At 42.3% G+C, this 16,855-nt stretch overlaps 1 protein-coding gene across 3 annotated transcripts; it reads right to left on the bottom strand.

Annotated features, from left to right (window-relative positions):
• Positions 1-1,571: 1,571 nt before the first annotated feature.
• Positions 1,572-16,535, bottom strand: VEZF1 (vascular endothelial zinc finger 1). 3 transcript variants are annotated; one of them, XM_067309967.1, is made up of 7 exons: positions 16,442-16,535; positions 10,074-10,879; positions 9,374-9,437; positions 8,263-8,446; positions 6,569-6,799; positions 4,230-4,274; positions 1,572-3,902 (listed from the first exon to the last, which is right to left on the bottom strand). In XM_067309967.1, exons 1-7 carry the CDS (start codon positions 16,472-16,474, stop codon positions 3,475-3,477), a joined length of 1,791 nt encoding a protein of 596 aa, XP_067166068.1. In that variant the 5' UTR covers positions 16,475-16,535; the 3' UTR covers positions 1,572-3,474. The 3 variants fall into 3 exon arrangements, with proteins under 3 accessions (XP_067166068.1, XP_067166069.1, XP_067166070.1); XM_067309968.1 differs by having other exon boundaries at positions 10,182-10,879; XM_067309969.1 differs by lacking the exon at positions 4,230-4,274 and having other exon boundaries at positions 10,182-10,879.
• Positions 16,536-16,855: the final 320 nt, after the last annotated feature.

Below are 16,855 nucleotides of genomic sequence, written 5' to 3'. Positions count from 1 at the left end.
CCTCCTCCCAAACACCCTCTGGAAGTTGAGGGCCATTCCAAATGCACAAAAAACCAGGCCTAAGATAAACCATTTATATAGTTGCGTGGCAGCTTTGGTAGCTGTGCCATAATATTTACTTACTATCGATGCATTTACGCAGAAGCGTCTACCCAGCACAAAACTAGCTTCTCTTTGCATAGAGGATGGGTTTTCATGTTATTGAACTAACTGTTCTGAATTTCTAAAGCGGAAATCCTTCCAAGGCAAAATTCAGCTTTAAAAGCTTCAGTCAGTGCTAAGCTATTAACCCAATGCTGAGTGTTTATGGAAACTTAAGAAGAAAAAAATAAAAACCCCATTGAACTACTTGCAATCGGAGCCCTGAATGGGCTTCATATAAAACCCACTCAGATCAACAGCGGCAATACGCTTCCCTGGATGTTGGACTAGATCCAACTTAAAAGTTTCCATGAAATAAACTAGGCTAAACGCGTCAGCTGCATAGAAACTGCCTCGGAGTAACAGCAGCATCTGTTCTTCAGATCTACCATTTTCTTACACTCTCGATTCTGCACTGCTGAAGCGGCACAAGCTGCCACGCGGGCCCCGCTGCTCTGGGCGCTCTGCGTCCCCTCCCAGCGGCAGCTGCTTTGCCGCCGTGCAGCGCCTTGGGTGAACCAGCCGATTACAAGGTAACACGCATGCGGTATAAACTACTTGACCAGGTAGCGTTCGTATGTCAAAAACAGCTTAATGTATTTCGTACGATGGCATTACAAGTAAAATTAATGTCTACGTCGAGACAGCTAAGGAGCACACCTCTGAGCCATTTATACACAGCACAAGGCAAATGTTTACCCAAGTACAAATGAAACAGGTTGACAATTAGCTAATGCAGCTTTGTGGACATAAACCAGGTACATTCGAGCAGAACCAACATAAAATAAAAAGGAAACAGCCCTTTTCCTACCCCACGCTAAGAGCGCCATGGTTAGTGGTTTGGGAAGTCCCTGTCACATTGAAAAATTTCCTTGCCAGTGTTTAATGTGTTTATTCTACCGCTACTCTGCTAGGATAAATATAACAGCAGCCGGGCACACTAGCTGTGTGAAGGACCCACTGTCAATACTGCAGTAATTGACAACATACAATTAAGTCTCACACCTGTTTATTGTAAGTAATTCATAGATAACCACTTCTAGTACACATTTTCATATTAACTTTTAATGCTGTTATTTTTTAAGCTCGGGGACACCCAAACTTCATCTAAGGGTCATCACCGCACTTTACCCAGGTCCAGAATGCTCTCCCTACTAGGTAAAACTGGTGCAAGCTGGTATCATTTTCAGGGGTAACAGAGATGGCTTGGAAACTACATATCCCGACATGCACCGCCCCGTCGGCGTGGGCTGCTCTGCGCTAAGGGGGAGAGACAGCTGTTTTGCTGGGATGCGCTGGACTCGCTTGCCTCAATTTGGCCATATCAGCCTAAGTCATGCAGCTGTCTGCACGCAGTGCTCTACAGTGCAAAAACGAAGATCTCTACACAGTTGGAGTAAGAACAGTGGTAACAAAGTCATAGCTACGTATTCTTCTCTACATTTTTGTTTATTGAGACAAACTAATTAAAAGGCACAAACATAGGGCATATGTTTACATGGACATTATAACAAACATATACATTAAAAGTGTAGGAATGTGTTTCCTTTCTGCTAAACAGAAAGTTCCTAAGCTTTTATATATACAAAAGTTGTACAATTTGATGTCCTAAAGTACAAAAGATCATTTATAAAATTATTTTACACTAAGCTCTATTTTTTTTGTTTTTGTTTTACTATGTAGTCCAAGCCCCTAGAACAGTTTCACGTAATGATACAGATACCTGTCACCTGACCCAGAAGTCTGGTAATCACTGCTTGTACTGACACGGCAGGGTAGAAACGGAAGCAGTCCATTTTGACTAGTCAGTCCCGCTAGCACTCTGTGAAATGCGCACACGCTAATCTCCATAGCTTTCAACTTTATTAGGATAAAAACATCTCAACTGTAATTTTATTCTTTTAATGTAGAGTCTTGGTTTTAGGGTGTTTTTTTAAACAAAGTTTTAAAAACGTGAATATGTGACATGATAGTCTAAAAAGTATATCTGTTTCCCTAGATTTTGCTTTCTACTTTATGTACAGATAAACAGGTTAAGAAATAAAAGCACATGTAGCTTAAACATGTGTGATCATTTATGGAGAAGTTCTGGGCTGGATAGTTCGGACCACCACCCCAGAACTCCCACAAACTGATAGAAATGTGTTAACACAATAGAAGAGTAACGTAAAAATGATGATGTTTGCAAATATTTACAAAGTTGAACAGATTTGCACAACACTTGATTAAGAAGTAGGGGAGAAATTAAAAGACGCTCTCTGCTTGTCCTGACGGGGCATCCTACCTAGTTAGTGGTTAGAATAAAAACTGTATACAATTTAATATAAGACAAAACTTCTAGTGAACAACTAACACGTCTGTCCCCTGCTGTAACACCAGCAGGTTCTGATTGGGAGACAGAGGGCATAAAAATCATACCCAGTGCCTCCAGAATCTTCCAGCTTAAAGCAATATTTCATAAGTTTCAAAGCACTCCTTTTGCTCCTAGATAAGAGTCCCATAGGGTTCTGACTGTTCAGAGACCATGTTTACATACATTTCGACTCCTCTTCTGTCAGCCATGGCTGTTTCTCACCAAACAATAACAGTTTTTTTAAAAAAAATGTTGACTACAATGCTATATTCCCTTAGGGTAATATGTTGGGTAATATTTACATCTCCAAATATCAGGTCACAATCCCTATTATATGTTGAAGTTAGAATGATAAGTTATCATATGCTTTGCATATCAGAGCTGGTATCACCTTTCCCATAGGGAATGCTGCCTGAAATTATCATATTCCCAAAGGTAAAATGCATATTTTCTCCAAAATGCATTTTTAAAAATGACAACATTGTAATGCATTTACTCATTAAAAAAAAACATTAACACAGACAAAGATTCTACACTAGCTCAGAAACAATGGACTTACAACTGGCAAGTTAAAATTAGCCATCCACCCTGTTAAAGATACAGAGGGGTCTTTGCTAGTGTTTACATTAAAATAATTTTCTAAGTTTTAATTTGGGGGATAAAACATAAAGCTGATTTTTAATGACTTTTTTTTTTTTTTTTAACTCTGGCAAGTACATATCTGCTCTAATTCAGCATCAGTCAGCTAAAAGGTAAAAGGTAAAACTTACTTTAAATGAAGTGCTCCAGTGAAACTCAAGTTTGAACAATAGCCAAATCAACAGGGGAAGATGCTACTATGGTCTCTGATGGTGCATGTTGCACCAGCGACTTAGTTTGAATTATTATTAACTAGAAAAAAAAAAAACTAAAAAAAGAACAAAAAGCAACTGCTGGTAAGGATTCCATTTTAATCCTCTTTAATACTGTTTAGAAATTCTTTACCAGGGAGGAGACGTGGGCAAGGCTTGGGGCAGGAAAGGCATGCTCTCTACTGGTCTCATTGCTATATTTAATGGACCAGCTAACGTCATTGGTGTTGGGAGGTTCATGGGAGACGTTATAGTGACCGGATGCGCTATATTCACTGGAGCGGTTACTGGGGTAGGTAAATTGACTGGTGTGGTGAGCGTTAATGGAGATGTCATGGATAATGGACTGGTTATAGTTACAGGATGCCCTAAGTTCATCGGACTGGATATATTAACTGCACTTGATACATTTACTGGACTTCTCATGCTCATTGCAGCTGCCACTGTGACTGGGTTTGTGATAGTCCCAGAAGCCACAGAGGACGTTATATTGAATGGAGTAGTAAGAGTCACAGGCGTAGTAGCAGCAGTGGAGGTTTGGCACAAGTTAGCAGCTTCTAAAAATGAGACATAAAAAGACAAAAAGTTTTTAACACATAAAAAACCATGGACAAGATTTAAAAAAAACAAAAAACAAACAAGAACAGGTACAAATTCTGGAATAATTTTCTTTAGGAATTATTAGTAAGTTAAAACTGTTAACATTCTATAGCCTACAAGAAATACAAACTCTCATGCAGTTCATTTGAATTCAATATTTTTTCCTGGGAAGTCAAGCGAAGTTGTCTTATAAAGAGGGTTTTGATGTTCATAAAAACAGTATTGTACAATCAAAAAAATCCTCCCAAGAGGAACATTATAAATAGAGGAGAGAGTGTACATACCGAATGGTACGTACTCTATAGCCTTCTCAAAGGTGAACTGACATTCTGTGAAGGTTTTAAAAAGTCATTATTAGGGACTGATAAGCAAAGCTCGTTTCAATATTTACACCTGCTTATTTCAGTCTTAATTATCTCCACTAAATTGTTCCACTGATCACGACACTTCTATCTTAGCAATTTTCACGACTACCCAGTCAGCAGCTCCTTCGACCCCCAGTATCTCCTCAGCTTTTACGTTAACTACAGTTCCGCACCGAGGTTGGGTTTTTTTGTTTTTTTACTTTGCTTTGCAGCGAGCAGGAATTAAGTGCCGGCCAAGGACGAGCCAGGAGGACCCTCCCTCCCTCGCTCCCTCGCTCCCTCGCTCCCGCCCGGCCGCCGGTCGGTCTGGCAGGGGCTGGGCGCTGCGGAGAGGGCACCGGCGCTCCGGGAGGCGGCGAGGGTCCGCTAGGCATCAGCACCACCTGCCGGCTAGCCAAACAACCAGGCTCCAGACACCGAGGCGGGCCGGTGGACGCGGGGAAAAGAAAGGGATGGCTGCTAGAGAAACCGACAAAAATACACGCTACGTCAACGTTACGGCACTTTTAGGTCGTGTCTAATTCCACATTTGTAGGGTAGGACACCAAGCTCAGTCTACACCCACGTTTCAGGAGGTAAGCCAGGAGCAAAGAGTCCGCTCTTGCCATGCAGGCAATACAAATGTATCAAGACCGAGTTAACTTTGGAAGCAACATTAGCCCCATTCAAGGGTTACTGTTGGTTCTTCAAAGTCCATATCTAGGAGGGGTGGAGGGGAAGGGAAAGAGTGAAAAAACAAAAAATTGTGAAAATAAATAATGTCAGACTAAAAAAAAAATCCCATACAGTGTGGTAGAACCAACACAACAGGTGGCACTAGTAGGGGAGAACCAGCAGGAAAAGAATAACAAATGGGCATGAAACTGTCTGCTCTGGCTTCGTCTTCCAAGCAAAGTAATGCACAAAGAAACGCCCCACCCATGCCCCTTCCCCGATTAAGTTACACTGAACTAATATCACCAATTTGGCAACGCTTCTCCCCACCCGCCTCCCTCACCCACCATTCCTTCCAAAGCCACTGTTTCTGTCAAAGGATATTCAATAATAAGAGAGGCAAGGAAGGGGAAACGAGACATAGGAAAGAGCAGGTAGAAAAAATTGGCCTTTTTAGATTTTTTAAGATTTTCTAAATCTGACACCCATTTGCTTTATCCATTTAGTGCTATGATATTTAATGTTTATGTTATCATTACATTTTAACACAAATAAGCTGTTTCTAAACTAATCGCAGAATTCAATTAATTGGAATGACAATCAAGGAGAAAGGAGCAAGCAGCCTAATGCACAAACAAGACCTAGAGAAGAAAAAAGAGTGAAGAAACTAAAAGGAAGTTTAGGAAAAAAAATGAGTTGAGAACATTTATTAATCAGAAACAGAGCTAGTGAAAAACAGCAAGCGGTCACTAAGAATTTGTTCTAAAACACGTAATCCGCAAGAGTCACATGGCAGGTATTAGAAATCAAAGTGCTGTGAAAAGAATAAGCAAGCAGCAACAGATTTTAAACTGCTACACTCCACACAAGTCACTCAACTGAAGCAATCTATTTCTTCCAAAACTGGCACAGCGAACAACAAAATGAAGCTATTCAACTTCAATTACAGTAGGATAGGTAGATGCAAGCTGTGAACTGGCAATAATGAAAAGCACTATCACGTATTAGTTAATTTTGTAATGAAAAAAGAGAGGGAAGAGTAAGTTCTGTGAGTTCCAGAAAACTTTATGCAAATAGAGTTAAGTGACGGATAAAGTGAACGGAAAAAAATGGGACAGAACAGATAGAAGGGACACAAAAAGCATTCACATGCACACTGATGTTGATGCAAAGATGGGGGGTGTTGTTATGTGTGCATGTGTGTGTGCATATATGTGTGTGTGTGTATGTATATATATATATATATATATGTATATGCACACAAGTTAACAACAGGCACACATGCATAAACACAGCTAAAAACCACACGCAAGTCCAAAACACACTCCTCCCCTGGAGCAGACACAAACACCCTTTTATAATTGATGACTGCTATGTACACATTCAAGCACAGACACCAACAGGAAGTAAATAATAAAGAGTTCATTTACAACAGCTTAATTCTGGTAATTTATCATCCTGCTAGCTTTTAGCTATTACTTCTACTACTGAGAATTAAATTTTCACATAACACAATTCTTTTTCCGACATCTTAAGCTCCCTGTGTAACTTTGTAAACTCTATTATCTTATAAAACCAAGACTGCGAGTACTGTTTTGTTTTACCTTTCTTCCTTGCTTTGACGGCCTCTTCCCATAATCTCAGGGTCTCTACCTGCTTTCCAGGCCAACTTGTTACATGTTGCTGCTGCTGCTGCTGCTGCTGTTGCTGTTGTTGCTGTTGCTGCTGCTGTTGCTGCTGTTGTTGCTGCTGCTGCTGCTGCTGCTGTTGTTGCTGCTGCTGCTGCTGTTGCTGCTGCTGCTGCTTCTGATTGCTGGTCTCTTCACTCATGCATGCTATGCCAATTAAGTAAGAACACAAATTCACCTTGAAAAGTTACACTGTTTTCTACTGAGATGAAAAAGGGTTCTTCCAAAAAGACTACGTGGAATCTTGCAGGATTCCAAGAGTAAAAACCACAGAGGTGTTTAAAACCGTATAATTCATTTTGCGTTTTATAAAACTTCCTTTCCGAGATCTAAAAAAAATGCAGAGTCAGGAACTTCTGGTTTCTCTCCCCAAAAAACAAACCTCCTTTCTAATAGTTTATTTTGTTTGTATTTTAGGAAGAGTGAAATAAAAGATTACAGTGACTCTCTAGAACTCAAGATGGTTAGCCAACTCCAGTTTTTCTAAACCTCAGTTCCAGTTTTTATAAAGAGCCCTTTAACTTGTCATTGCAAGTATGACAACATTTTCAGTTCACTTTTATATCACAGAACAGCATGTTACTACTCTCTGGCCACACTACAGCTCATCATTTTCACCTCTACCAACTGCTGCAATGCCTCGCATGAAACTGCTTAGCACCACCAAACTGACAGAGCTGTAACCCTATACCTTGAAAAAGATCTCACATCAAAATTTCACATTAAGTTCAACTATCAGGCGTTTTAGACATTCACAGTACCTTCAAATTATCCAGGAGTAACACGAGCTGAAAAGATTTTGTAAATTAATAGTTTAAAAGGCTTCAAGGACAAAGTTTCTAAAGACATTCATTTTTTCTCCCTTTTGATTCCTCTGAGTACCCCATCATACATCACTAATGAGGTGTGTTAAAGTTACAGGTATTGTAAGAGGGAACACTTTAAAGTCAAGTATTCCTTTGCTTACTAGGCACTCCAAAGTTCAGGCTTCAGCACTTCTGCTGCATCAATTCAGAGAGCTTAAGACTAGAAGGAACTATTACGAACATCTCATCTGAAGTCCTGCATAACACAAGTCAAATACCATTAATGCCCAAAACATATCAGGGCTGGATTTAAATGCTTTTCTTGTCAGCTACTGCCAGAGAAATCACTGAGCCCCAGGGCCAAAGCTCAGAAAATGCTCAGAAATCTTTCTTTTGACTTTGATGAGCTTTAGATCAGGCTTCAAACCTGAAACTTGGCAGATCTAAGAAGTTCTCAAATATTCTAAAATCTACAGAATTATTTGTTAGACTTTTAAGTTTTAGAGTTCAGGAAGTAGTATTGTACTTAGAAGCTGAGAAAACTCTTTTCTTCAAGAGATGGATTATTCTCACATATTGCAGGGCATTCCTCTAAGAGAGAAGAGCACAGTCTAGCACCAAACCAATTCCACATATGCCAATTTCTTGAGCTAAAGGTCCTGTTATCAAATATTTACTTTTAATAGGTGTGAATACCCAAAGTGATGGCTGTGTTTTTACATTTTAAAGTAATCACAGGCAACTCCCTTTGCAAACTTTTGCAAACACATTGTTATTAGAAATGTTTTCAAAACGTTCACCTACTTTTATTGATGCCTTGTTTACAGGTATTACAGTTGATACTTTGGCTCTGCCCGTGTGTCTTTAAGTGGCTGGTGATATATGCTGCACTCAGAAGTTTACCACAGATATTACACGATACCTTTCCTTCATGGCGCACCATGTGTGTCCGCAGTCTGTCTTTGGTGGCAAAGGCAGCAGTGCACGTCTACATGAAGGACAACAGTGATATTTAAAGTGCAGACAGTATTAGAGTATGAATTGCATGACCATTTTAGGCCTATTTTACCTTTTAGACACCACTGGTATCCCAAGCCTACTGAAAACCTGAAGTTTTATTTATAGAAAAAACAACATCCAACTGCTGGGCAGAGACTGAAAATTATCTAGCTGCTTAATGGAACTGATCTTCTGACACCAGCAGGACAAAACTCATACTTTACATTACCTGAGCTTTCTTAAAATAGAAGGTTGCCTTACATACCAAAGCAAGAGGTCGCTTATAAACAAACACTTAGAGTAGGTAAAGGTAGTATCTGATACAATTTTACTGAACAAATCTGAACTTGATATTTTGAATTGCTCAGTTATATTTCCATCCAAATCAGAAAAAAGAAACAAAACCTTCTTCTATGACTATTTTTTTTACTCAAAACATTTACTTAATACGGTGAGTCACTAAAACACAGGTTGGAACAAGCATGGATATTCCAAGCAAAACAGTTAATTGTTCAAGAGCAGTCAAATTATTTCTCTTGTACTAAATCATCAACTTACGACACCTTGCTTTCAACTTCCAGCAAAATAATGGATCTAGAATCAGCTATTCTAATCCTTTTTTTTCAACTTTTTTTCTGACTTCTATTAGACACAATATTGATTTATAAACACTGAGAAAACCCATTGCACATGTTACTCCAGCAGTCTACTGAGTTGAGGACACTGTTATGATCCTACTACTAAGTTAAGTATATCTTAAAACAGCGTACCTACATTGTTCTCCAAGAAGGCAAAACCCCCCTAATCTTCCCAGAAGAGTAATCACAGCAGCCTCTTAATTCTGGGAAGATTATTCACCTGATGCTTTCTAACTACAAAATCATGTATGTTCTTAATAAACCATTTGAACCCTTACTTGGCATTTGAAGGGTCTCTCTGTTGAGTGAACGTGTTTAACGTGACAGCTTAAATGATCAGGCCTGCAAAAGAAGAGAGGAACAGAAAAGAAAATGCATACTGTTACAAATATATAGTAGCGACACCGTGGCTAACAGTGCTGACCACTGCACTGAAGACCCTTCGCAGCCCACATCCCCCTGCGGGGCAAGAATAAGTACGTTCCCTTTACCTAAAAAGTGGCTTTCAGCTAGAATAACACAACGTAGTTACACTGAGACCCAACCTGCAGTTTAAAACTTAACCATGTTCTTCTTACACACCTGAAAACGGTACATTTGTTTGTACCTTGTGTAAAAGGGTGACACATCAACAGCTCTAGCGGTTGAAGTTCTCTCTGTTCCAAGCACAGACATAAATACAGGCAGCAGCAATGCAAGCTTCCCCACAGTGCTCTGTCAGTACGCCTCAGCCTCGTTACGGGACAAGGAGGCAGGCTGCCTGCCATGCCCCGTCCGGTCATCGACCTTTCCAAAGGCTGGGAAAGGGGCTCCGTTATCACCATCAGCGACACAGGCACGTGTCCTACAGGACCTGGATGAGGTCCTGAAATCATTTCAAAACATTGTCATAAAACAGGGACCGCTTTTGGTCACTGCCAAACTGGCTCGGATTGAGACCCACGCCCTAGAGGTAAACAAGGCTCTTTATCCCCTCACCAATCTTCTAAGATGTCTGCTTCTCCTAGCCCCTCGCTACGATAGCTTAACCCTTCTTGGTTATGAAAAGCCAACACTTGAGCTCGCCTGGGATTTTCTACATGGTACCTCGAGAAGCCTTTTCCACAAACACCACAGGTGTATGGTTTCGTGATGCCACCTTCATGAGACCTCACGTGGTAGGTCATGCGATCCTTTCTCTTGAAGCGCTGATTGCAAATTGGACATTCAAAGGGTTTTTCATCCGAGTGGGACAGCTTGTGCCGGTTGAGGTGATAAACATCCCTGAAGGCCTTTCCACACATCTCGCAAGCGTGGTTCTTCTTAACAGGCTTGCTGGGCTTCTTCACGGTCTGAGTCACTGCCATAGCCGTTGCACCGGCACTACTGCTGGGGTTGGTGGCAGAGGAAGACGTAGTGACTGTGGACAGGATGCCTGCGATAGTTGAAACCAATGAACTTCGGCTGTTGTCACCAGCGATGGTCGAGATAAGGGGCACCATTGTGGTGGGAGTTTTCTTTGGCCGTGACACTAACTTTATCCCTGTGTGGCAGGACTCATGACGCCTCAAATGGTAGCTGTCCCTGAAAGCTTTGCTGCAGTAAGTGCACACAAAGGAGGTTTTAGGTTTTTCCTTTTTAATCCCAACAATAGCATCCTTTAATGTTTCTTGTGCAGGCTGAGGTTTCTGCGTTATTGGTAAGGGCAGAATCGGCTTCTGATCGGGTGGCTCAACAGCAGAGCTCAGGAGAGGCAACAAACTGTTCTGTGCTGCCTGCTGTTGGTGATGTGAGGCTTCATGTGCCTAAAACCAAACATTCACACTTAAATTCTATTGATGGGTGCTCACTTTGACACGGTGAGAACATTTACAAACTACGGAAAGCAAATTCTAGACCAAAAGCCATTGAAGGAACAAGGGGGAAAGGTTACATAATTTTATTTTTGGACAGGATAAGCCACTTGCACTGTAAACGCATACTCTGTGCAGATTCTGCGGTGAATAAGTGTAGGAAGGCACACATCATAACAATCAAATAATTATTACGTTTCCGGAGGGCAACACTTCTTATGGAAAACAACTAGGTGCTTGTCAGATCTCTTGCTAACATATTGTTTGATCTTTACATAACAGATACTTGTTTTGCATCATATCAGATACCACATTCGGACTATCTTTGGAGCTTATGAATGTACTGATGGGAGTAGCAAAACAGTGCTCCACCTTTAAACTTAAGCTGAATTTGGTGCATGTGGAGAATTAAACTGCAGCCACAGAGAGCCAGGATGCGATAAGCCATCTTATTTAAACAAGGCGTTCATACCAGTATGTTAGCACTGAAACCATACCAAAGCAACTCGGATCGAGCACCGTTTAAAGCTAGTGTTCTGTATTTAGCGGGCTCCCGCTGCATTTACATAGCCATCACTGGGATCGGTGCATCTGGAAACTAATGAGAATAGAGACACGTTCTTTTTCTCTTCATTGGAACTATTTTGCGATAGGAAGAGAAGTTAATCAATAAGCACTGGTAGACATCTAGAAATGCTGGAGAACGCAGTGTAAAAGAGAAAGGGATGGGGGCGGGGGGAAATAAAGACCTCAAAGCTGCTTTAAAGCAACAGATGACCAGATTTAAAACACCAAATGACACTGAACTACAGAATCAGTGGGAGAAGCCGAGGGGAAAAGACAGAGGGAGAACCCCTGTCAATGTCACAGCTAGCATCCCTCAGCCAAGCTGCAGCATCCGCTGCTCCAGGCTGCTCTGCTCCATACTTATACGCACGTATTAAACACTGTTATGAAACTCATCCCGTTAGACTAGGACAAAAGCCTAGCAGATACAAATTTAAAGTGGTTTAGAAACCACACAGACCAATTCAGTCTAATGGAGCATTAAAATAAATCGCCAGCACCTTAAGCCAGTTTAAGCACATCTGCATGCAAGATGTGCCTCCGTCTCATCAGACCAGTTTTAAGTCAGTCTAGTGACTAATGCAGCAACACCAGGTCTGAAGCCGAGTTTGGGGAAACTTGCATTCACATTAAATCAGTATCATAGCCTTCTGGGATTTATTCTCTATGTTTTCCTTCAAAAAATAACACATACTTCATTTCAGCACTTGAGGCTGTGAAAGCTGAATAAAACACTGTGCTGCGTGCAATCTCCTGCATGTCTACTTTTATTTTGATTGAAGATGGACAGTTTTATTAAGCATACTCAAACTAACAACTTTTCCGTGTTAATTTTGTCAAGCCCTTTTGAGAGGTCAGTATTTCTAGAAGGACACATCAGGACTTTTTCTTAGAAACATCCAAGCTCAAGTCATTTTGCCTCTAAGCATACACAGAATCAGAAGCAGTGACTACAGCACATGCAACCAATGGTTTAAAGAGCTTAATGCAGCTCTTCCTTCATTCTAGGTGGTTGTGTTCCTGCTTCCTCCTGCTACGTGCACAAACCCTGCATCGTTTTGGCCACTCATTTTTCAGGAGTGCAACGCTGATCCTTGGATATGAGCCACCGGTGGCTGCAAACGCTAACCCACGTGGATAGGAAAACGTGCTCCTCGACACTCCAAGACTATCCGACAGGAAAATAGTTCATGGGAGAAAGCCTGGATTAAGTATGCTAAAATGCAGCAGGACTTGCTTGAATCATTAAGAGCTAGGACGGTTTGTCCATTTTTAGCTACACCCTGCATCCTCTCTACGCAGAATGCTTTGGATGCAACAGGTATGCTGAACACTAACCACACTAAGCCTAGGCACAGCAGGTACCTCAAGTGACAGCCTCAGGAGCTATTTTGCAGAACGGATTGCTAAACAGTCAAATGCAGAACTATCCTACAGCCCAGACTGCTAAATCAGTGTGTGGCACAAGGTTCATCTTTTCCATTACATTTTTGCCTGACTTAAGTGACAATTGTGGATTTTCAACCGTTTATTTTCCATATTTTAAAAAAAGTGATTGTGACATCTACATTGCATAAAGAGAACAAAGTATGTACAATACACATTGAAAGCACAATATTAAGCAAGTTATGTACTTAAAAATACAATTTTAATTTTAAAAAATTGGAAATTTTTACAGCCAACTTTAAATAAGCATTAAACAATGTTGTTAACTGGCATCAGAAGACACTTAAGAGCACCTAAGGATAGCTCAAGATATACAGTTTCAAAGGCAGAGCTAGCAGATCGGATAATAGGGAGCCCAAATCCTTTGGACAAGGTTCAAACTTATGCAGTTTATGGATATTTTAAGCCTTAAAGAATCATTAGCACTTCAAGGTAATAATGTAATATTCCTATTGAACTAATACAGATGTTGAACATAAAACAATGTATATTCATAAGGCTACACGCTACGAAGCCATTGCTTATATAAGTCTGCTTATCTTGGTTCCCAGATATCCAGTGTTATTAGCAGTGCTGTCTTTCTAACAAAACCTTTTCGCAACGAGCAGTATTCCTCAGTTTCCAAGGACTGCTCGCACTAAAGCCTTTTAAAGAAGGCTCGGGCAGTATTTTTTAACTTGCTGTTGGAGAAGGGAATACAGCACCTGCTGCATGCCTTCTGCAAGTCATTTTTATTCAGTCACAGAACACTGTTTTACTTGACCTAGCATTAATGTCAAGTCAACATTTTTGTGGTATTTGGATTGCCTGGGACAGGCTCCCATGCAAAATATCCTGACTGTATCACAAAAAATCTTTCTTTCTAGGGGGACAGTAAGAAAAATAAGAACTAATTCATGACCCAGAGCAGTAGGACGTGGCATTGTGAACTTCCAATGCCAGAGGCTAAAAGATTTTTGCACTCAAGCCTTAATGTGAGAGCAACAAATTAGCATGAGTCATATCTTGAATACTCCGTCTGATGGATGATTTCTCCTAACATTAACAGATACGACTTTCACTTTCCAAGCAGATACTAAAAGTGGCTTTCAAAACATGCATTTCAGGGTACTAATAAAATCCAAACAAGAACTGCTTACTCAATATAGTAATCATTTTTTTCTTTTTTAAGAAGAGATACAATTCATCAAAATACCACCTAAACACAGTCAAATAACTTTATTTGGAAAGAGCAATGAACAGTTACTGTACATATCCAATCGCTGTTAAGACTAAAATTAAGACATGGAATCCTCTTCTAAAAACAATTATCTAAAAATTACAATTTTACACACTGAGTATTAAATCTTCCCTTAGAAAATCTGTCACAGCTGAAAAACATATGAAGTAAAAAAACACCCCCAGAAAGAATTACTGTGCATATTCAGTCACTTGCACTTGTTATTTAACTCTTACTGTTGGGTAAGGGCCTTTAAAATCCACTTTTCGTTATTAGTTTTTAATAATCTCTTGGGTTTCGGTTTAGATGTTGCTGCTGAGGACAGAGAGAAGAAAAGCTAAGCTAAGGTAACACCAAGAATATAATGCTTTCTGCTAGGTGCATTAGGATGCTCGTACCCTAAATTGTTGGTTTTAACAAAATGACTCAAGAAATAATATTCAGCATTCATTATGAGGTCTTAAAGCTTTATTATTTGGAAAAAAAAATAATCAGAGGAAAATTTCCAAGTCACGGTTTTATAAAGATGCTTTGAAGTTGCACGTAGCTAAATATGTTAGGAAAGTGAACTGCTGGCTCCTTAATTAAAAGCAGCAAAACTTACTACTAAATTGAAGCAAAGTGTGACATGACTATAAGTAATACTAAAGTATTGGCGTTCGTTAAAGAGGCTGCTATAATACTGTATTTCCAGCCCAATAATAAATTTTCCCCCAAATATTTAATGTGAGAATAGCATACAGAAACGAGATAAAATAACCCCAACTTGGAGGGAGATGGCCCTAAAGCAAGGAGATTAACTTCTTCGCGTAAAGTTTCCTTATGTGCGAATCACAACTGCCCACTAGAGCGAGAAATAATTCACAAGACCTTAGCCAAACTGTATGTCATCACTGGCATTAAATCACGAAACTACATAAAATACGGCTCCTTCTGGCCAGGGTAGGGAGGGATACAGTGATTTTAGGCAGGTACCTAACGCGGTGCCCAGGAGCCGGCCGCAGCAGCGAGCAGCTGGGGCTGCTGTCGAAAAGGACATTCTCCGCATGTTTTCGGAGGCAGAACACCCCAGCCCGTGACTCATCCCTTCGTACTTGCAAGGGAATAATTTTTCCTCTATAAAGAAATGGAGCTCGCTCCTTGCGGATTTATTCATTCAACTCAGGTTTTCAAAACTAATGTCACGGGTTCGGTTTTTGTTTTTAATTCCAACTAGGGCAGTGAGTAAGCAAGTGACCACAGCTGGTAATTTGCAAAGAGGATTATTTTACCTTGAGAAAGGTGATGTGCATGGCTTTTTCTAACCCCCCCCCTTTTTTTTTTTTTTTGCCGCTGCTGCAATTACACATTTTAATGTTTTCAAGCTAAAAAGAGCAGGAGGCATCAGAAAACAATCCAGCGAGAAGGAGATCCGGGTTTCAGTTTACAAAAACAAGGGGAGATTTTTTTATTTTTTTTTGTACACTGGATTTTCTGCGGAATTACATAAACAGCGGTATTTTTAAGTCAGTCTTTTGCAGACAGAAAGGGGGGAAAATAGTGACTCAGTTTGCAAAGGGAGGGAGGGGAGGGCTGCACGGTCCACCCTCCGTATTCCTCGCTAATATCGCTAGTATTTATCCATTTTTCACACACGCACACAAAAAGGGAAAAAAAAAATCGCAAACACCCCCGTTCTATTTTAAAAGAAAACAAGCTGGCTCGTCACTCAGCCCCTGAGTCAGGCTGTTTAAAGAGGGATTAATTTATTCTCCCAGACACAGTGTTTGTTCCATCGGGGTTTTGTTAGAGGGTGACGGAAGGCTTTTTTTTTTTTCTTTTTTTTTTGGCGGGGGGAGAGAAGAGCTTTTTTTAAAAAAAAAAAAAAGCGGATTTTTTTCGCACGGAGGGGAAAAAAAAAAGTAAGAAAAAAATAAATACTGCCTTCCTGGAAATAAAAACGGGGATTAAAAGCAGTTCGGTTGTTTTTTTTTCTAAGGGGGGTGGGGGGGCGCGAAGAAGCGGTGCGCGAGGGAGCGGGGAGGCGGCGGGCGGGCGGGCGGGCGGGGAGAAAGTAGAAGGGGCGAAGGAGGGCAGCGGCGCCGGGCAGCGGCTGCCGCGGGGTCGGGCCGGGCCGGGCCGGGCCGCCGCTGCCCCGCGCCGCGCCGCGCTGCCGCGGAGGGAGGCGGGAGGAGGCCGGGCGGCGGCGCTGACTGACAGCGCCGGGCCTAGCGGGGCGCCCGGCGGCGGCGGCGGCGCAGGGCGGGGGGGCGCGGGCAGCGCCGGCCTCCGCGGGGCCTCACCTGAAAGAGGAACGCGGTCCAGTTGGCCTCCATGGCGGGGGCGTCCCGCGGCTGGCGGCGGCTCCGGCGGCGGCGGCGGCTCCGGCGGCGGCGCGGTCCCCCCCCTCCTCCCTCCCCCGGGCCCCAGCTACATGGAGCCGACAACAAAGCGGCGGCGGCGGCGGCGGCTCAACATGGCAGCGCCGAGCGGCCGCTTCCGCTAACCTCCGGGCTGCACCACTGCGGCCCAGAGGGGGGAGCGGCGGCGGCGCGGCCCGCCGGGGCGGCGCGGGCCCGGGCCGCCGTGGCGCCGCCCCCGCCGCCCCCCCGGGCGCCGCGGGGACGGCGGGCGCGGGGCGGCGCGGCGGGCGCGGGGCGGCGGGCGGCGGGGGCGGCGGGGCGGCGGCGGGGCGGCCGCCCCCCCCCGCGGGGCTG

This window comes from Apteryx mantelli, chromosome 22 (genome assembly GCF_036417845.1).
Source record: "Apteryx mantelli isolate bAptMan1 chromosome 22, bAptMan1.hap1, whole genome shotgun sequence".
NCBI classification, from domain to species: Eukaryota; Metazoa; Chordata; class Aves; order Apterygiformes; family Apterygidae; genus Apteryx; species Apteryx mantelli.
The sequence above is the reverse complement of the archived record's forward strand: the minus strand, read 5'-3'. Positions and strand labels throughout refer to the sequence as shown.

Coding starts and splice junctions, on each gene's coding strand:
- VEZF1 (XM_067309967.1), bottom strand. CDS start 16,474: ATGGAGGCCAACTGGACCGCGTTCCTCTTTCAG. Junction 8,447..9,373: donor AGAGACCCTTCAAATGCCAA/GTAAGGGTTCAA, acceptor TCCTTCATGTAG/ACGTGCACTGCTGCCTTTGC. Junction 4,275..6,568: donor CGTCAAAGCAAGGAAGAAAG/GTAAAACAAAAC, acceptor AAACCTTCACAG/AATGTCAGTTCACCTTTGAG.